This window comes from Acanthaster planci, linkage group LG02 (assembly GCF_054643075.1).
Source record: "Acanthaster planci isolate LZ-2023a linkage group LG02, COTS_SCS, whole genome shotgun sequence".
In the NCBI taxonomy this organism is placed as follows: Eukaryota; Metazoa; Echinodermata; class Asteroidea; order Valvatida; family Acanthasteridae; genus Acanthaster; species Acanthaster planci.
The window spans coordinates 4,416,170-4,438,352 of NC_141778.1; the positions used below are offsets into that span (position 1 = coordinate 4,416,170).

The following is a 22,183-nucleotide window of genomic DNA, read 5'->3' on the forward strand; positions in this document are numbered from 1 at the left end:
GACCACGTACACTCACATGTACATGTATGCTTCCAATGCAATTCATTTGCCCAAGGCGTGCCCTCAGGGGAACATTTTGCCTGACGCTGCACTCTGTGTGTTGTTCTTTTACTATGTTGTACATTACTGAGCATATGTAAAGGTACCGGAAAGAACAGAAAAAAAAAAGCACCCTCCATTGGTTCTGGTACGGGACCGTAACTCGGCTTTGGTCACGTAATTATTGAATATCAATATGACATCATGGCATGAGAGAATCACAACTATCCTTGGGGATATTGTTGGTATACATAGAGTGCGCTGTCCCCGATTGCTCTCAACCCTGTACCGAATTACTCACACTGTGCCAAGAGAGTGCAAATCATGACAGTTACATGTACCGTAACTTGCTGTTGGCTTAATGGGCATCTCAAACTCAGAGATGAGCAACAGAGGGCGACATTCAGCTTTTCTAGTTGACTGTCAAATTTAATCTTTGGACAAGTCAGAACATTGACTATGCCTGTCACAAGTAATCTGACACTGGTACCGGAGAACCTTGCATTTGGTTTGACGCTGCTACAAAAAAATCTTGAACTGTACTGGTTTGGGCAGAGCATGGAGGAAGGAGGAGACCCCTCCTTCCTCCATGGGCAGAGCAAACAACTGAGCGGGCGTGTAGGTAAGGCCCCCAGAGTGGTGCGTGTGTCGTTGAGAGGCTTGGTGGGTTGAGGGGCTATTTGGTGGTGCGGTAAGAGTTCCTTGTGGGAGCTTACGGTCGATTAAGGGTGGATCGCTATCTCGCACAGCGCGAGTTGTGAGTGACGTATTAGCCCTGAGACAGCCCTATTGACTTATTCAGGTCCCGGTGGCACTAGATGCACACGAGTAATTGTGGGGTTCACTGCTCCGGGCAAAGTCTAGTCGCACAGGCCTCCCATTAACAGCGCCCTCTACTGGTGTATTGGTTGTGTGAATGATTGAAGTGGCTTTGATGAATAAACCAGCTACATGTATCATTTTGTTATTGTACATATGTCAGGTATCCTTGGGTCGTTATTTCGAGTCACAGGCCGTCTTATTTTGTGAATCACATGTTGTTTTAGTTGCATCACAAAGCACCGGGCTAATCATGTCAGACCTTTTAGGTGCCCAACAGCCCTGCCAACGGAGTTTTCAACCCGGGACGCTATACTTCCATCCCAAAGGATTCGTCTCTAGCCGCTCAGAGACTTTCCGGTACGTGCCATCCGACCGTCACGCCTCGAGGAGGAGGGCGCCCTCGCCTTCGTCGGAGGGGCGTGACGCCACAATAGTGTGAATCCAGACATTTTTTCCCAATGGAAAAAATACATCGCATATCTCATCTAAGGACTGTACATCTATGCTCTAGAGATTTATACGCTTACATGTATGCTGTTAAACCATTCCTTTCAAAGTATGTGTACACATGTACAGCACACACATAGAACACAAATGAAAGCAATTTACATGTACCGGTATATGTACATGTACATGTTTTGTACATGTACTTACCGTAAGCATGATTGAACCAATCATTTATTGTCAGTTCACAATTATCTACTAGTGCATTTTAGTGAAACACCGGTGAACATATGTACAAAGCAGTAAAGTATCCGGTACATTCTTAAAATGTGTGCACAAGTGCAGAACTTGGTAGTCTCTGCATACGTGTACATGTACTACCACGTGTAGACAAACATACTGGGTTAAAAAATCTAAATTTACACGGAATTTTTTACATGATTGAGGAAAACACTTAAAACTGACACTGTTGAGATGATTATTCAAATAAAATATGGAATGCGTACACACGTACATGTACATGTACATGTACGTGTAGTTTTGAGGGCAAACTTGAACCAGTTTTTGTGCCAGTGGGTGCATTTTCCAGGTTGGAATGTACAGGTGTATGGTAACGGTACATGTACACATGATGGATACAAGAACACATTTGTATCCCCCTCGACTAGAAGTACCTCCCTCAACGGTTGAACAGAGCCAGGTGGTCCGCAGTACTCAATCGATCGCCATCTTGTTTGTTGCGTATGCATGACTGATGCGACGCACTGCACCACTAGAGGAAGTACGTGCATGCCCGCCTTGCCTTCATGCTGAAGTACGTGTACTATTAAGTTTGAGCTCTTCAAAAATGTTAGTGTCCCTGCGCGCATTCTCAGGCTCTAGGCTATCTAGCCAAGGTCTTTCGTTCAGCTTTGGAGAAGGGGAGACTGAGTATGGCTGACTCATCATCATGTTCATGGTGAATGAAGCAAAAATAGGCCATGATGCGTGGGTGTTCTCACAAAAATCTCTCTCCCTTTGAAGTAGGCAATTGCAACTAAGGGTCACTGTGTCGATGTTGGGAAGGTTGGGTCATCGCAGGTTAGTAGCAGCCCATCGGCTTTAGTATTATTTAAGCGGGAAGGGATACATAGGCCAAGCCTACCCCCAGAACTGTGGGGTCCGAAGTCCGCCCTGCTTCCACCTTCAGAGTTGGACCCAAAATTTTGGAGGTATGGCCTAAGTTCTGTGATATAGGCCTACGGCCACCGGTAATTCTTCCCTTCACTTCAGTAATCAGAAAGCAAAAACGTGACCTGATAAAAATGGTGTTTTATCCAGTTGCTAGAACTAAAGTAGAAGTTACATTTGGAACTCAGATTTTATGATGTTGTGTCTTCCTCTTCAAAATAATGAAATTTTGGGGGTCAGCAGCGACGTTAGGACATTACATGTACATGTAAGTTTAGAGACAGTTTCTGAGTACTGATGGATGCCACTACTTATGATTGCACGATTTTTACGTGATTAGTCGATCAACCTTTAATTATCAAGTTGTCGGCATTTTCATTCCAACTAAAAAACTCAGTTGACATTAGGCATTCAGTCATCATTTCTCATGTGCGTTCAAAAATTATCCCGCGATTTGGTTTTTATTCTTTGAAATATATGACGGCTCCCCATGGAAACCTGGTAAACCCAACAGAATATGTGCTTGCCATTTTGAGGACGGGAAGAAGTGTAACGAACCCAACCTGAACACAGGAGGTGACTACAGTAAGGAAATCAGTGAATATAAGACGCAGGTACCAGTACAGACTCCAGTTGTATCTGCTGATCACAACTAGATCTCAGGCCAGCTGATCCCAAAGCAGAAAACTGAGAAAGTGCATGTGCACAGACAGATATAAGTCAATTTTCCTGAACAGGATACATGCACCTGCACTGGCCCAGGAGCTCATGCATGTACAGTACTGCTGTCCATACTATGAATTGTTACATGTACATGACTGGCACCGAGGCTAGCACCTACATGTAGACATCTTTCTACAAAGAACCCTGCATTGGACACACAGAGACAAAAGACCAGTGTTATGGACCAGATGCCGTGCCGGGAAACCTCAAGTGCACACCTGGATTTCATGGGTGGGATGGCACAGACGCAGCTAAAGACAAAATCCACGACCTGCCAGGTGTGCAGCTGAGTGTGTTTCTCCTCCTCTTACTGCTTCCTACAAAGTCAAGGGGTAGGAGTCTAGAGAATTGTCTGCTGTCATGGCTGAGGTTTCTTATGCAGTGAGTTTTTATTCAGCATTGTCAAACATTATTTCAGTGGAGACGTTTTTCTGTCTAAAATTCACAGTTATTGCATCAAAAATGCACCCCTAATTTCTGGATTATCCATATGTATTTTTCCGTTCAGAAAGTTGTGCTGCATGGAAGGTAAGAGAAGCATTACAAGCTTAATAAATGAATGCATTATCACTTCCATCTAAGTATTCTATGCAGATTTAACAAAGACCTTGAAAAGTACTTGACATTGATGCTGCCTCTTACGGAGAACCCGTTGTCAACAATTCAGGGAGAAAATACTCAAAATAGAAATTCAGTACCTTAGAAACTGATGTCTGGATGAAAGTAGGATTGAATGGCACATTTACAGTGACCAATTGTTTGGGAGACCACACAATCAGAATGCACAGTTTCACTCCTGTGACATACATTGTTACCTGAGTTTGGGTTTAGTAGGCATGTGAATTTTTTAAGCCTATTTGTCCATGCTCGTCGAAGTTGAGATATGGAACATTTGATTTTTTAATTTGCCAGTTTACAATCTCTGAATCTTTAAAAGAATAAGGACATTTCAGTTCAATTTACTTTAGTTCATTGTTGTCTGTGATGATTACACCAACATTTGTGACGATATCTCCTGATCTGTTTTCATACCGCATTGTAAGTGTGGTTTATTTATTCATGTAAATTTTCGAATGTATTTATGAATCTAAATAAGATTAGCTTATATTTTTTAGAAAATCATAAACATGTACTTATGTTTATAAGTACTAGTATGCGAAAAGACTTATGTGTAATGGATGTGTAAGTGAATTTGTTTGCATTTAAATTCTTGTAATTTTTTAGTTTTCGAACTTTGCTGGAAATGTAAAGAGCAAAAATAACACAATAAAAGTTGTGTTTATCTGTTAACAATTAATTCCTGGCATTTTTTACCTTGCCTTTTCTCAAACTAAAATTAAACCTATGCACGTCTGCTTCGTTTCAGCCTCCGATAAGACTTACTGACAACACCACCTCATAAGGAGAGTCTGAAATCCTGTGCTGTGGTATCACTCTGCCCTTTATTGTGGGTTTCCCCTCTTGCACAAATTCTGTGACATTGAAAACGTCTTGATTCAGATAGCAACTTTCCCTTCCGCAGTTCCTCCACTTTGTTGTTTTCATATTTTATTTCACAAAATCTGCAATGTATTTCTCGTGCCATGTTTATTTACGCTCTGTCTCAATCGTCGAAAGTTTTTAGCTCCTCCCAAACTCAACAGTCAAAAAACGCTCAGGCACAGTCTCTGTGCATTACCTACATGTAGTATACCGTGCAATAAATGATGAAACGCCTTTGTTAGCCAGTGAAACGTAGCGAGTACGGCAAGCGGAGTCACAATATCTAGGAGAAGTGCACCCTCTCTTGGTCAAGCTTGAGGCCCATAGCCTACGATTGTGGTCTACAGCTATGGGTACACACATGTACGTACATGTATATTGGTACATGTACATGTCTGGTACCTGCAAGTCAGAAAAAATGTTTTTCAGCAAACTTAGACACCAGTGATAGTCCTTGCAGATTTTGTAACATGGTTTTCAATTTCATCAAGTTCTCAGTGCTGCATGGCTACATGTATATACTATGAAACCACATGCACTTGCACCTACCGGTACATGTATAGTATTTTATATAACTCTGAAGAAAATCCACACAGATTTTAAACGCAATACTTTGCACAGCCCTTGGGCCATCGTAAGTCCATTTTCTGGGCCTTTTGAAAAGCATGCTTCATGTATAAGTACAGTATATGTACATGTAAGTTTGGGTTAGTGAAAAAGAAACAATTTCACGAGCCAAGGAAACCCTTGTGCCATACACTGCTCCAGTTTCTTGGGCCTTTTTAAAAATCTGCAGTCACTGAAAGAAATTACGTGTACATGTTCAATTTATCAGTGAAGAAACTGACTAGACTGGAGGATGTGCTTTTGAAAGACCTCCAGTGTTCCACAAATATCCTTGAGCTTACTGCTCACCTACCAAGTCCACATGTGTAACAGTATTTTTCACAAGTTCTTATACCAATCCACATTTGCAAATGTACAGTATGTGCATAAATACAAGAGTGAGACATTGGTTGGTTCCATGCCTGCTCCTTGACATGATTACATTCTGTGCCGGGAGAACTTGGTTGTTGCTTCGATAAAGTTTCAGTTCAGCCGTAAGAGTCTGATAAAAATGATCAGAGATGACTTCTACAGCTAGTCAAGAGATCATCAAAGGAGATCACAGACTACAGGTGAAAGGTCTTTACAAGTATTTTGGCACGATTGCTGGAAACTTGAATGCACATTTCTGCTTTTCTGGTTTTGAGATACATGTACATGTACACGTAGGAGGTTCAAGCAGAAACAGTTGCAGTCGGTGTGTCCATCTGTCCATTCCCTTACACTTCAATGTCTGACGGGGCTTGTACTGGGTACCAGTATGGTTTATAATTAACATGATTAATGGCCTTGTGTTGTACGTGTACTATACATGTGCTATTCCATGGTGATGGTCAGATGATAGGATTTAGTGCTGGCAGACAAAGTGAATGCTTTCGCTGCATGGTTGATCATTCCATTTGCTGTCAAAGGAAAAACGGCGCTCGACACAGTCTTCATCTACTTGGTTATTTGGCTCACCAGACAACCACGCCTCGTAAGTCACATCCGATCCATCACTCCAGTGGAACTGATGCTCTTGCTGGATGTCATTGTAGCCAATCCAGTACTGAGGGGTAGTAGATGGACCAGAAGCGTTCCAGACGTACTCCTTGATAAATTCATCCTCGTCTTGGCCGTGGATGGATGCAAGATGAGCCATCCTACCTGGGTGGGATAGCATCTGACAAAAGCGCTCGGCATCCATCCAGGACATAGGCTTGTCTACCAACAGGTAGCAGTGTGCCTGGAAAGCATGCCAGGGTGGCGGGCAATAAGGTGAGCTGCAAAGCCCTGTCACATGCACACCATCATCAGGCATCAGAGCCAAGAATGTCAACACTCGTATCAGCACCAAAGAACTGACGAAAGCCATTCCTTCGATAATTCCTACCTCAAGAAGAATATTTCTTGCTGGGGGGAGGAACTTCAACACAAGTCAAATACCGACCACCTGGTACAACATGAAGTACAATTACCAGGAGATGAAACAAATTCAAACACCACTAATATTCTCAGTTGGCAAATGGACATGGACAGCTTCATAGCAGGTAGTAAATTATTTATGACACTTGTATGTTTCAAGCCCCATTAAACAGGTACCGGTACAAGTGCAGAGTACAGAAACATGTCACTCTACGGCTGAAAAAGTGATTAGCATACAAAGGACGAGTGCCACTAAAAATAATTGTGCTTTTACTGGCACATGCACATATGGGTTCCAATTTCCACAGCATACTGACATGACTAAGACTGGAGAGAAGCAGGGGTTGCCGGCGCAATGCTTTCCCGGAGCTACCGGTGGTACGACCCTAAACGTGGTGAGAGACAGCCGAGGGCGTGTCCAACTAGCCGAAAGAATTAGCTTCACGAGCTTGACTTGCTTTTATTTTGAAATCAAAAGAGACCTCAATCACAAAAACCACTGACGCGCACATGATCAAAGACATCATTGGGACGTGGAAAAAATTTCGAAGGCAACAAATGTTTAGAGGAGTGGTATAAGCTGTGGAGAAAATAGAGAAAGTCTATCAATAGAGAAAATCAAGGCAGAAAGTAACTGGATACATGTACGAGCATCTCACAAGCAAGGAAAGCCATAAATAAGATCAATGGCAGAAACCATGTAAATACCGGTATACTGCATGGTAGGACAAGTAGGCCCATTCCCAACAAGAAAGGCTTGAAAACGGGCACATGGCCTTCAAAGCTCTTTTAGGAAACCCACCCCTGGTTAGTGATGAAGTTGAGGAAATCTTCACAGAGCTTCTTATCCAAACAGTACTGTACTAGTACATTCCTTTGATAAGGAAGAACCTCAAACAGCTACATGTTGTACCGTATTGCCCAGCTAAAAAATGGGGTGATGTGTGCAAGACAATATTCCAGCAGAAGTCAAATACTGGTATACATGTACATGTACATGTATGTGCAAGGCCGGTCATTAACATGATTAAACTTGCATTTAAGACTGGCTTGAAGGACGTGGCTTATAAAGAGCTGCAGGCAAGGGCACTATCAGCGTTCAGTTGTTTAAGACCGGCCAAGCACATATAAATTCTCATATTTATAAATACCTTTTTTTAGTTTGAGGCAAAAGAAGTCAATATATGATGGATTTCCAACAATTTTGCTCTAGAATTTTACTTTCATTTTCGTGAATATCCCCGCCCGTTTTATGGTACATGTGCCTTGTGCAAGTTGTCCGAAAGAATCTCCTTATATGGACTTGGCGTGCGTAGCGAGCTGCGTGAAGCCAGACTCTTGACTCTTGGATCAGAATCGATTAAAATGTCTCGTATCCAGGTGCCAGCCTGTGATTACACAGTGGGCATTATCACTTCTCAGTGGGTACACGGTCAAGTTGCACATTGTTGAATTGGGAGACTGTCTGAGGTATCTATATGTATGAATGTAATATGATATCATCCTTCACATTAATCAGACATGAGCATTGGCAAATCACCAATAATACCAAAGTCTGGCGATCTAAGCAAGCTTTAAAATTACAGAGGGATATAACATTGGTTGTCACCAAACATCTCAACAGAAATGAGCCCCATCAGAGAACATGTCAACCCATTACTAAGGTTTACCCAAAACAGCTTTCATCAAGAAACCATTGGTCAAATTCTGGAACTCTGTAATCATCCTGAGTAAAAGCCTGCAAGCTATGTACATGTACTTGCAGTCATAACATCCATTGACTTCAGGAAAGCCTTTGACACGTTTCACAGACGCAAAATGTGTAAAATCCTATCAGCATGTGGCATTCCAAATAAAATTCTCTCTCGGTGCAATTAAGAGCACATACCGGTACGTGTAGGTACTGGTATGAGACAACATGAATGAAGGTCATCTCATCAAATGCAGAAACAGCTACCTTATAATGCAAAGCTCAGGCAGGATTCTTACAAGGCAATGCAGGTGCACTTGCCCCATTCCTTTATTGTAACTGGCTATTGTGTTTTAAATGATACACCGGAGGACAAAGCAGAAGAGCTTGGCTTATTTACCATCAAACCAAGACAGTCACAAAGTATATGTACTGTATCAGAGAGCAGGTCATAACAGATATCTTTGGGGTTTTTTGATGACTTGGTATTGCTTTTGGACACCGATACCAGCATGTGCATGTACAGTACTCCTGGGACGTGTAGCTGCAATCAATGTTTTTGATTACAAACCTGTAAGATGCACCTTTGTGCCTCAGTAAACCTTATTTTTAACTTTGGTTTCACTATTTCAAAGGGTATTTTCAATGCCTTTTTGGTTTTTATGCTAATGAATTTTCCATATTCATGAGCAAAACTGTGATGTCATCTCAGGAAGAAGCCTCAATGTCCCATTTGTTAGTGCACAAACAAGTCCAGCGTTTTTGCAGATTTTCCTGGACTAAGTTTTCCCTTCTTTGCTGATTCATTGTTTTTTATGAGCATAGGAATAATAAACCATCATCCCTCTCTCAGAAATGTTTCAGTTAGTAAATTCTGGACACAATTTGAACAGAAATACCTGTGTGCACTAAAAAACGTCTTCCTTAGATGACTCACTGCAACAGCTTCCTGAGTTGTCCGAGGAAACACGGATAATTTTGATTGTTTAAAAGTGTGCAGTTTTCGACGCATTTAACCAAACAGGAGTGTAAGGGTTTTCATACATTGACGAAAAGTACAAAGATGCAGAAAAATTGTGTCAAAGAAAAATTAGTTGCAGCTACACTTTAATGTACATGTATACATACTGTATACGTTGCTCTTTCCCAGTCAGCCATCCCTTCGCATAACGTACAGTTCCAGTACCAGTCGTCATGCTTGGCCACTCACATACATAACTTCATACATAAATGACTTCATTTGATACACGTGTAAGGTCACAATACTGGCCAACTTTCATGATGCAAAAAATGAACTTTAATTTATCAGATGATGTAACCATTTTCAAGCTATGTTTGCTTGAGATTATAGTTGTACATGTATTTGAGAGATAAATAAAGATAAATAATTCAGTGTAAATGCGAGTCTATAATTTTTATTCACGTTGAAGAGCAAATTTTAGTTCAAAATGGCGCCCAAAAATGGGACATTGCTTGAACAAAATTTAATGAACTCAACTACTTTACTTATAGCTCACGTATTTTATCACAATGGTCATATTTTTTGAGTTAAGCAATGAAGTAATATTTTGGCCCTTTACAAAAAAAAAAATAAATAAATCCACGCTCCAAAATGGCAGCTGAACCTGCGTTAACGTTCGTTTCACATCGTGTCCACCACACCATACCATGACGAAAAGGGCCAGAATCATCATTTACAAGCCTCACCCTGACCTGTAAAAGCCATTTTTATTCGAAATGAGCTTAATAAACATCGTGTAAAATGTGTGCTAGACCATAATTACCCTCGAGGATGAGAAAACATCAGCATATCGATCGCGATAATTTTCGTGTCCATTTTGTAACTAACGTAAAATGTCCACATGTTTTAACTGGTGATCAACGCAGTCTGACTAGTGGTCGTACACGTGCAATGGTACCCTGCATGGATGACCTAAAGGTCAAGTGTTTTAGGCTCGATTACGTCTTTTCCGAGATAAAGCTATTTTAAGCACGGTGTCCACCGCGCGCCGCTTTCGCGTCTCTGTGTAACGAACGGAGAAAGTTGCTGCGCGCGACAGCTTTCCCTCCAACAATCAGGAAAAGAGCAGCCAATATCCGGAAAAAGAGCAGCCAAAAGGTTTGTATCAACTTAAATAGATTTTATTTTCTGTATTTTTTTGTGAAAAGAGGTCAGATGGCATTGTAAAAGGGAAGATTTTAATGGATAGTCAGTGGGTGATTTTTGGGCTTTGTCGCGGACCGCTTGGATGGTTTCGTGTGAATCGTGTCCATGTTTAACGAACGGAAGAAAAAAATAGTAAACATCTGAAGTCCCGCTTGAAATCGCAAAACGACAAATAATTTACACTTTTTAAGCTAAAGTCCATCACAAAAATGAACAAACTTAAAGAATAGCCTTGCCAAGTTCAAGAAATCATCAGTGTTTCACGTTCGTTACACACCGGCACTTTCGACTTCGCCCCATTCGTATTAAAAGTCGCCCCATTTGGCATCCAATAGTATGGGGGCGAGTTCGCAGTGAATTAAAAGTAAATGGAGCGAAGTTGATGTAACACCTAGGCAAGTGATGTTTACACAGATAGGGGAACTTGCCTTTGTGGAACCCCTGGGGTCTTGTTAGAGTTTTTTTTTATGTTTCTACAAATCAAGCCACTGCCGGTTATGTTAAAAAATTGTTCTATTTAAATTTTATTTTTCTTCTATCTTATTTCAGAAGCCAGAAAGGAGAAAAAGATTCAATGGTTGGATCAGATTATATGTCTGTAGATTCACATGTCCTTGTGAAAGAAGCTTTAGTAGTAATTAAATCAAAGATTATTCGATTTCAACCATTCCTGTTGCCATTTCTGTAATTTCAGGACCCCACAAGAGCCTGCCGATCGCCAGCTCACTCCAGGGGATATAGTTGTAGTCGCATTTGAAATTCATTTAATGAGATGTGCCATGTTCTTCAGATGGGATCGTCAGTGTATAGCCTCCATAATGAAATATAGTTTTTAAGAAACAAGATTAGAGTGAAAAATAAAATAGTCATTGACTCAATTTACTTGTTCCTCAGAATTGTTTAATGTTGCAAATGGTGCACATTTAAATATACATACATGTACTTAAGTTCACAATGTCAAAGATTTCAACTTCTGTGAAGCTCATGTGCAACCTTCTTGCATGCATATACATGTAGGGCATTTAAAAATAGGCTGAAGTGGCTTATCAGATATGTAGATCACAGAGATGCTCCCAAGTAATGAAAAAGCATGTGCATGTATTAACACCTGCACATAGTAACATAGGCAATTTTCTGAAGGTGAGGCAACTACCTTGAGGGCTCCAGTAAAGCAAGTCATAATAAACTTGTCACATGAAATGTTAGCTTTGATTCGAAATTTTTGGTGTCCGTGTCATTTTTGTAACTAACGTTAAACTACAGGACAAAGATCTTTGAAATTGAGGGTATCTGTTCTTTGGTTGTCAATGATAATGTCCTCTTTGAAGTACTTGCAAGCTTCGCAACCAGCTGTTTTCCTCAAGTCATCAAACTGCAAATCATTTAAAATTGTTGTGTGTGAAAAAGTACACTTGTTAACGTTAGTTACGGTGTCCACCTTATTAAGATATCGTAAAATTAGTAACAATTAACATTTTTTTTAAAGATGACTTTCAGAAAGGAGGAAAAGCTTAACCACAACAATACAACTCCACATTGTTTTTCTTTGACTTTTATTATTGCATGGTTGACTGCAAAGTGGACACCGTAACCAACGTTAACTTATGAGGCCCCCCTCTACAGAAAGCACTGCACGGAAGAAAATTTCTTGGGCCGATTATCTTCCCATTGCTATTTTCTGATAGAAGGTGGTCCATTGTCATAATTTAAAAGTAAATTAAACACTTTTCACTAGATTGAATTTTTACCTATGTGTCCCATTTTTGTTGGCCAGTATTGTGTCCTTACACACACCAATGTCAAAGACTGTGCTGAAACATGTGTCACCAGTCAGTAAGTCTGACTCGATGGACAAGCCAATCAGATCCTCCGTCAGTCACACGTACATGTAGTTACATGTATTCATAACTGCATATATGACATGACATTTCCTAAAAGGAAAGTAGTCAAACTTGACATTTCCACCAATCAAAGTAGTCAGACTTGACATTTCCACCAATCAAAGTACGTAGTCAGACTTGACATTTCCACCAATCAAAGTACGTAGTCAGACTTGACATTTCCACCAATCAAAGTAGTCCGACTTGACATTTCCACCAATCAAAGAAGTCAGACTTGTACATGTACATTGTAGACTTGTTCATTATAACAGAGACCTGTCTGAATGATGAAAAACTAAGTCCAGCAACTTGATTGGCTGCTACCTGTTTCTGTACATGTACGGTAGATGAGCTGATTCGCCTGTGTACAAACAGTTGCCAGATTTGTCAAGTCAAGATTTCTGAACTCAAGGAGACCCAGTAGGCCTACATGTACATACTGTACATGTAAGTCTAAATCAATCATCGAATCAGCTTCCATGCACGAGGAGTGGCGCAACATGTACATGTATCTGCACACACGATGATGATGATGGTTGACTGTGGTCAAAATGACTGATTAAAACTTACATACCGATACATGTACTTGTTAGCAATCGAATATTAGCAATAACAGTAAACAAAATCGCTCTTGCAAAAAGTAACCACCAAAAGCAAGCGCATTCTCCATTAAAAAAAATAAGCAGCTTCTCAGCTAGATACAAGAACATGTACGGTACATGTATAAATACCAGTAAATGTACATGTATATGTACTGACTCTATCAACCACCATGCAAATACATGTAGGCCTGAACATGTATCGGTGCTGTACCGGATGCATGTACTGTACACCACTCTATTACTCACCATTTTAGCAAGCTCCAGTCCTCACAGCTGTAACCATTATGACGATACAGAACGCATTCCTCCATACCGATATAGGCACATGCATGGCAAGACGGTGTATCTGTACATGTACACGCTTCCTGGCATAACCTTAATAGTGCGTTAACCCTTGGCAACACAGCCAATCACCATCTGCTGCCTTTAATTATTATCGTGTGCAGAAGTCACGCTTCTTTATGTACATGTAGGTATCCTAACCTACCGGTACATGTACATGAACACTGTACGTGTATATACCGGTACATGTATGTACAGTGTACATGTACAAAAAAGGATACATGTGCACTATCAAAATGTGCCAAGGCCAAGTCCATTTAAAGTCAAGATTCTTACTGCACAACCCAACAGAAAATAAAATGGGCTTAACACTTACCATGCTTACTTTTAACTGCTCAAGTGCATGTATTGGCATACTATTACCCTGGCCAACATGGCCACGGTGACGATTACGTGTCCATGATACAGAAAAATCATATGCAAGATAAGAAGCAGGAGAGAGAGGTCTAGACTGGTGTCATCCATCCAATTAAATATAGACTCCCTAGTGGGCTGGCCTGATGCACGAATTTCTCTCAGTGACCGTAACCAAGCCGTTTTTTCCATAATTAAGTGGAGTTGCAAGTTATTTTATCCTGGAGTCCAATTCCAGCCACAAGTTCATTTTGCCAAAGTCAAGTCCTGCGTCCAGGTCACTTTCAAGCCAACATGTATATTTACGTGTATGTATTCCAACTAGTGGTGGCAGAATGATTTTCCAAGTGGGAGGAGGGAGGGGCAGTTGTATGTAAGACAATCAGGCCACAGACATTGACAGGTGGATCCATTAAGCCCCATCCCATTAATGGACCTCCAAAAAGTGGCTTCCACTACTAGTGATTCTGTAGTGCACCAATTGGCCAGTGCAGTTTTTGTGATATCCTTTTATGTGACCTTCATATTAAGATGCTTTGAAAACTGACCAGTCTGCTTATAAATTTTATATACATGTACCGGTACCTATAATATGCTGTTATTTTCAGTGATAAGAAATCAGTGAACTGGAGTGCACACATACACTGTGTACATGTACACATTATGCTTATGGATACATACTATCATTCCCTGGATACACATACATGTACATGTATACATGTACATACAACTGTAGGTACTGCACATGTGTAGTTGCACATGTAACTCCAGCACCAGACAATGTACTGTAGTTGTGGGGACATACACTGTACATGTACATGTATCTGTACATGTACAGTGTACATTCGATGTTTCAACTACCGGTATTTTGTGGGGACCGGAAATGTTGTAGAGACTCAAAAATATCCCCGCAACTCGCTTCCAATTTCCCTAACAAAAGAACTTGTCCCCTGAACGCGGTGAATGTCTACAGGCACCATACCTCACGTGTCTCCATTCAAATGGAAACTACCGGTAGTACACAATGTATGCTACATGTACATGAGCACACTGTACAAAGTACACACAAAGTACATGTATGCTAAGTACATGTACTACATGTACGGTACAACGTATGTACATGTACAGGTACCCATGCATAAGTTTGACATGTACATTCACATGTACAGGTACCCATGCATACATGTAAGTTTGACATGTACATGTAGGAGTACACTGGTAGGCCTTCCATAAACACATACATGTACTGGACATATCTACCTGTATACATGTACATACCCAAATGTACATGTACCAGAACATGTACATGTATGTATACATGTACTACATGTACATGTTGATATGTACATGTATACTACACAATTTATTAGGCATATTTGAGGGGATTGTAGGTCAACTCGCCCCCTGGCCGACTCGCCTCTTACCAGCTCGCCCCCTGACCGACTCGCTTCCTGACCGACTCGCCCCCTAAGTTTGCCAAGCACGTATGGCTGGCCCATTCACCATTTAAAAAAAATACAATCAGTCAGAGATGGACTCAGTGATTGCTGCCCTTAAAAATAGGTTCTGGGGTTTGCAGCTGGCACTCAAAGTTGAGATTGTTTAAAGCTTGGTGGATATTCCCTTCGTGTGAAATTGGGGGTAACAATATTTTTTTTTTATATTGGTAAAACTAATTTACTATCGTGTGTATGGGCCATGGCGCAGTGTTTCCTGTGAATTGTCTATAGGATTTCGTGCGCCACAACACCAACACCCTACCATATTAATTAACTTTGCGAACTATTTCAGATAAAAAAATGGAACATATTAGGCATAATGCCCGGCGACGCAAACCTACGGAAGTGTTAAGGAGACATGATTTATGACAAAGGGTGTAACGGTCGCTAAACACTTTCAGGTTCCGATAACTTCACAGGATAATGGGGCGTTAAAAATTGACATTAGTGTACAATGTACCACTATGACTTTATACATCACACAAAATGCGTATATCCAAGAACCTAAATCAATTTTCGCAGTATATGTGAGGTCCCAGTCGAGTGAATTAGCAAAATAACACTATAACTAACTAACTAACTGGATATCGGGTCACTTCAAGAAGATACAGTCACAAAGTACCCAAATATTAATGGGACGGAGGGTTCGAAGTTGTTGATCCTGAGGGTATGTTGGATGTACAAATAACCTAACCAGACAGTGGACGTAGGAAGCGTTTGAATAAATAAGTGATTAGTGGTGATGTGCAAATATCCATCACCGTCCGTGAGTCGTTCGTGTCGCGTCGTTGGTTAGAACCATTGTTTTTTTGGTTTTTTTTAATACATTGGGCCGGCCATATTTGCTTGACGTTCCGAGGGGCGAGTCGGCTAGGGGGCGACTTGGTCAGGGGGCGAGTCGGCCAGGGGGCGAGTCGGCCAGGAGGCGAGTTGGTAAGAGGCGAGTCGGTCAGGGGGCGAGTTTACCAGGGGGCGAGTTGGAAAGGGGCGAGTCGGTAAGGGGCGAGTCGGTCAGGGGGCGAGTTGACCTGACACCTTTGAGGGCACACACAAGGTGGGGGGAGGGTAGCACACATGTTGCTGATGGTACATGTACATGTACGTACCTGCACTGGTACATGTACATGTATGTACATGTATCTACCTGAAGTACCGTAGGTACGACATGTACATGTACACAGAGTGTGCATGGGCATTCCTTTGTTTTCGTGTACTGTACAACATGTACACGTATATTTTGTACATGTACTGTCGATAAAAAAACTCCAGATGAGAGAAAAAAAATTCTTGAAATACAACATCAACATGAACACTGGTCTGAGCTACTGTAGATATTTTGGTTATGCCTCCAGAACTACCGGTAGAAAAGGGCTAACCTTGTGTGTACTTGGCTCAATTCACACAAGGTTTGCACCACTTGCATTATGTGGACCTCTTTTGTTCACAGAGGCCTCCACACTGCTGATGATACAAGTACCTGTCCATGTACATGTACAGTACATGTGCACATTGTACATGTACATACTGGTACATGTTGTGTAATGTTTGTACAAGTACATGTACAAGTGCAATGAACTCTCAAGGACTTGAGGTGAGTCCTTAACCAAAATACATACATAAGATAGAAAAGTAAATCACACTTCACCTTCCTTGAGGTACATGTACATGTAGGGCACCATCAAGAAGCTGGTTGGTGAAATTCACACAGTGCAACTACCATGAACATGTACGTACATGTACATGTACATGTATGTATACATCTGCAACCCAAGTGCAAGAATGGTCTAACCTACATGTACATGTACCCATGTACATGTACAGTACATGTACGTATACATGTATGCCTACGAGTATTCGCATGTACATTGTACATTGCATGGTACAGATATACATGTAATACTGTACATGCACAAGTAGGACTACAAGTGCTGCATTATAATGTGACTGTGATTGAGCACCACTTTCCAGTGATACTTTATTTTACGAGTGAATAAATGAATTAAACTGTATCCTGACAGACACAAAGCTAATTAATGATAGACCTGGCAATCAGGCAGATCGATCAATTTCAATTGTGGTGCAATGTACGCCACAGGGTGAAAATGCTACACTGATGCAATCTCATTTCTGCTTACATGCAAGTGCGCTTATACATGTACATGGGGCTTGTGGGGTACCAGAACAATGGGAAGTACCCCACAAGGCCAGTTTTTACCTTGTGGGGTACCAAAATTGGTACCCCACAAGAATTTCACGACACTGATATTTGGAAATAACTCAAAAAGGGGAAATTTTTGATGGGTAAAAATCCGTCGCAAATTGAAGTCTTTTATACAAGGGACATACATGTATGGTCAAAATTTCAACCCAGGAAAAGTGAATTTGGTTTAAATTGGAGTGATTTGAAATTTTTTGTGTGTTGTGTGGGAGTTTTGTACACGAGAACAAAGGAAATACCCAACAAGTATAGCTGTGTAAGGATACATGTACAGTACATGTATGTACTGGTACCTGTTTCTTTGTTGTTGCTGTTATTTTCAATTAGCGAATAAAAGTTTACCCGTAACACAATACAAGAACTGGTTTTCCCCTTCATTTTCACACACGTGCATGTACATGCAGTTCAAACATGTCAAAGTAATCCAAACTTTAAAGTGATTAAAACCTCTGGTGATTATTTCCTGGATACTTTATTTTCCTCTAATCTCACCCCTGTTTTTATTTCATTCATAGTGGGACATTTTTACATGGAATTCCAGTTTCTCAATTAACAAGTAGAACATTTGGAGTCATCTTATTTTCGTACGGTACACAAGTTGGGCTGTGAAAGCATGCTTTCTGAAACCTGTGCAAATTCACAGAGTGCCTTTTGGGAGAAAAAGCTCAACTATTCACGAATTGGTAGCCCACAAAAATGAAACCAAACATTGGTTTTTTGCATCCAGAGCCTGCCTTCAGATATAATAATTGTGTTTCAAGGAGCATCATATGGCAGTGTCCTGCCAGAAAGGTTACAGTGGAATCGCATGTTGACAAATTGCTTGAGGTCCAGGGCAAGCCAAATTTCCCAAAACTGTAAAATAAACAAACTTAACTGTACAGGACTCATACATATCGGGGAGGGGAGGGGAGACAGGAGGCAGGGAGGGGGGAGGAGACCATGGAGAAGGGGGAGGGGAGGCAAATGAATTCTTACCTCTGTCATGACTGGTTGGTCAAGAAGTATATGAACACATGGGCGAATGAGATCATCCAGAACACAACTTGGGCAAGGATGCTTGATTGGCAAGTTGCAAACTTGTACCGAGACAACAGTGATATCACTGGCTTGAAACAACCCCAGTCCAGGGTGTGGTGAAGTCACATGATGAACGCTGACCTCTCCAAGATCTGTGAGGAAGATGACACCATTTGACCGGGCAAAAGTGTGTATTATTTCAGGGCGTGTTTGTGGTGCTTCCCCTTGGGAGCTGTTCAAGGTGAAGTCTGGGCATTTGGGATCAAAGGTCAGGGAGAACTTCATTTCAAGGAGGCAAAAGTTGAGAACAGAAGCTTACAGTGCACTTGAAAATGTCTAGCAATGTTCACAATGCAAAACTTACACTAACAGTATGCACTACGCAACTATGCACACAATTCATGGTCCTAGATTATCACAGAGCAAATTTTATGCCAATCAAGTTAATTTTGAGAACATCGCCAGGTGACCGAATCAGATTTGGATGAAACTTGTCAGAACAATCTCTCGGTTCACCTTATAAACACAAAGCAATCTTCTGCTGTCAGTTTTTTTTTCATACATTTACATGTAAATGAACGTACATGTACATGTATGTTAAATGCCGGTAATGTACAGTGTACATATGTAAAGGTAGGATAACATTAACCCTCATCACCAAGTTGCAGGAGTGCAAAAATTCAGTCCAGCCATCCCTTGCATTACACAAAGCTTAGTACAAGAGGTTTTATCAAATATCAAACATGATCAAAAGTTTGCAAGATTTCATCCCCTGGATGTTATGTACAGCAATGAGGGATTTCAGTGGATTTGGGCTACTGTATGTGTAAGGGTTACTTTGTTCAAAGGTAACAACTGTTTCAAAAATCCCTTGGACATGTGAGCATAATATCAAGCTCTATTATAGGAGGACTGGGAAGAGGTAGATTGGTTTGGTAGATTTATTGTTTGATTCCCAAAAGAAATGACACCGGTAGCAGGTAGCTAAACACATGTACAGTACATGTATGTTGTGGTGATTAGAAAATAAAAAAAATCATCACTTTTTTCTTGTGAAAACCTTTAACCCTAACCTTCCCCAACCACACAGAATTAAACAGTAGTAAAGTGTTTAATTCTGTGGGGATAGGTCTGGTAAGCCCATAACAGCTGGCTTTTGCATTGGGTTTGGCATACCTCAGAAAAACAAAGTCCAACAGCCTCCATGCACAAAGTCCCATATGGGTGTTTAACTTTGCGTGAATGGGGAAGGTTAGGGCCAGGGTTAGGGTTAAAAGGTAACTTCAATCAATTTGTTTTTAAAATGCAAACCTTCAAAATCCTCAGTTAACCTTATACTTTCAAGTTTTGTTTCACTATTTCGAAGGGCCTTTTTGGTTTTATGCTGATGAGATTTCCATATTCATGAGCAACACTGTGATGTCATCCCAGGAAGAAAGCCTCAGTGTTACATTATTTGTACACAGGCTTTGTACACAAAAAAGTCCTCCATTTATGTAGATTTTGCTGGACAGAATTTTCATTTCTTAGCTGATTCACTGCTGTTTATGTGTATAGCAATACGCAAGCATTAATCCCTTTCTCAGAAAAGTTGCAGAGAAATTGTGTCTGAGAAAATTCATGGCAGCAACAAAAGTTTTACTTCCCCGTTTGGAAACAATGATGGTATTTATAGCTACATACATGTGCATGTACGTACAGTACATACATGTACAGTATACATTAAGTAAGTTGTTCTTATTCACTTGGCTGTAAGCTTTTGTTACGAGTGACAATCATCTACATGTAGTTTAAAAGTTCACTCACTATATCGGGTGAGCTCACCGGCAAGTCAACATATACGTGTACCTGTACCTAGTGTACATGTAGCCTGTATGCGTGACAGCCAAGTGTTTCTGACTAATAAGAACTTCTGCTTATGCACGTACATACAAGTACATGTACATGATGACACATGATACACAATTCTTTGAAGCATGACCAAAACGCTACTCGTATGTACATGTACACATACACGTGTACCGTATGTACTGTACATACCGATACATGCGGATGAATCCGAGTTGTTTCACTGGCTATTCTCGATGACCCCCCTTTTAATGGTGTAAAGCACTGTGTGAGGTTTCGAAAGGAGTAGATGGAACCGTGCAATAGTCATCGCATTAAACATGTTGCTATGTACGTGTACAATGTACATGTACAGTACTTGTTATGAAGTGTTTATACTGTACTGGTACATGTACACGTAGCTGTCAGATACATGTATAGAAGTTTTAACACTTTGTGGATATTCCTCTGAATACAATGTAGGTGACCGGTCATGCACGAGGTTAAAATACCCTGGTGAAAAATAAAATTTAAAGACTACATGTATTAATGAAAAACACAGAGCCCTCGTGGAGCTCAACAAAAAACGAAGGCAGAATTTGACTGCCAGAAAGTTTAGCGATGCTATCGTTGGTACTGGTCCCAGCGTGCACAATGGTAAGTGTAGATTGCAGGCACCATCTAAAACTGATGTAACATTTGACAAGAAAGTTTACAGCATGTTTGATTTCTTCTCCGCGCTTACCTGTGATGGTGTTATTTGTTTAGACGAGCATACGTAATATGTGGTAATAAGCGAACAAAGACATAAATTCGAGTTGTCGAAAGCAGCAGACATATTCACACACACTTCACTTACATGGTATACCTTCTTTCACATTGACACAATAGATTTAGAAAAAATGATTTCAACATGTATGTAAGCTATACAGTGTGACAAACTAGGCATGGTTTCTGTGACTTCAAATATCCTATCATTTCCTTCTTTCAATGAGAATTCCTCTCTCTCTTCAATGTTGACACTGTTTTTGCATTCACTACTGCCTGCAGGAAGGCATTCCATGCATGAATGACTCTTTAGGAGACAAAATTCTGCAAATAATACCGTGCACATAATCTGAGAGGTCAGTAGTGAGCATCCTGGCGAAATTTCAGCTCATAAAACCTAGCGGCAGTCAAATGACATTGGAAAGACAGAAGTCGCCTGCATTTCCAACATCCCAAGTCAGGGCCCAGCATGGACAGACAGCCCTGTTTACAGGCTTAGGCTTAGGCTGTGTCCGAAATGGGCTTCCAGAGCTACGGCTAGGTCTATTGTCTGCGCATCTCCACGCATTTCCAATGGAGCGAAGACCTAGACCTAGCTCTAGACAAGAGATTCGGATGCAGCCTAAGTCATAGTTATCTCACACAGTCATGATGACGGTACCCCGAGTCTTTTTGTTCATGTGCAGAATAGTGTACAATGTAAATGTAGGTGCCCTTTGACCTACATTATACCATGTGTACTGCTACTTGTTTGCCTCTTGTCATTTTTCAATATCAGGCCTTGCGCTAACTATTTTTCCTGGCTAGCCCACTGGACTAGTTAACTGGATATTTTACTAGCCCGTTTAGAGGTTTACTAGCCCTTATATAAAAAATAAAAAAAACCAAAATTTGTTTTCAGCTCACCAATAAAGAATTTGACATTTCGGAAAATAAAAGGCTGATGGTATAAACAAACGGGCATGAATGTTAGTTAAACATCGCTTGAGTCACTGGTAACGGAGTTGGGAACAAAATCACCTCTTTGCTCCATCTTTCCCCTCATTTGGGTTGCTTACAAGTTACATTAGGCAAAAATTGTCACTTTTTGCCTACTTTCTGATATTTATATCAAAAGATTGATTTC

General features: G+C 40.8%; 1 protein-coding gene, 1 long non-coding RNA gene and 1 pseudogene across 3 annotated transcripts in view; 1 reads left to right on the forward strand and 2 right to left on the reverse strand.

Annotated features, from left to right (window-relative positions):
- Window positions 1-22,183, reverse strand: part of LOC110975283 (gamma-2-syntrophin-like) — a 64,907-nt gene that overhangs the window by 41,342 nt on the left and 1,382 nt on the right. Inside the window, exon 2 of one of the 2 annotated variants that reach the window (XM_022227627.2) lies at window positions 18,421-18,614. In XM_022227627.2, the coding sequence (XP_022083319.1) occupies window positions 18,421-18,429 (9 nt within the window). In that variant the 5' untranslated portion in view covers window positions 18,430-18,614. Of the gene's footprint in view, window positions 1-13,275; window positions 13,390-18,420; window positions 18,615-22,183 lie in introns of those variants that run through there. The other variant, XM_022227628.2, reaches the window with a different exon arrangement.
- Window positions 4,213-6,992, reverse strand: LOC147799805 (echinoidin pseudogene; annotated as a pseudogene).
- On the forward strand, window positions 9,636-11,766 carry LOC147799806 (uncharacterized). Its single transcript, XR_015424223.1, has 2 exons — window positions 9,636-10,499; window positions 11,097-11,766. It is a non-coding gene; the product is annotated as an uncharacterized LOC147799806 (long non-coding RNA).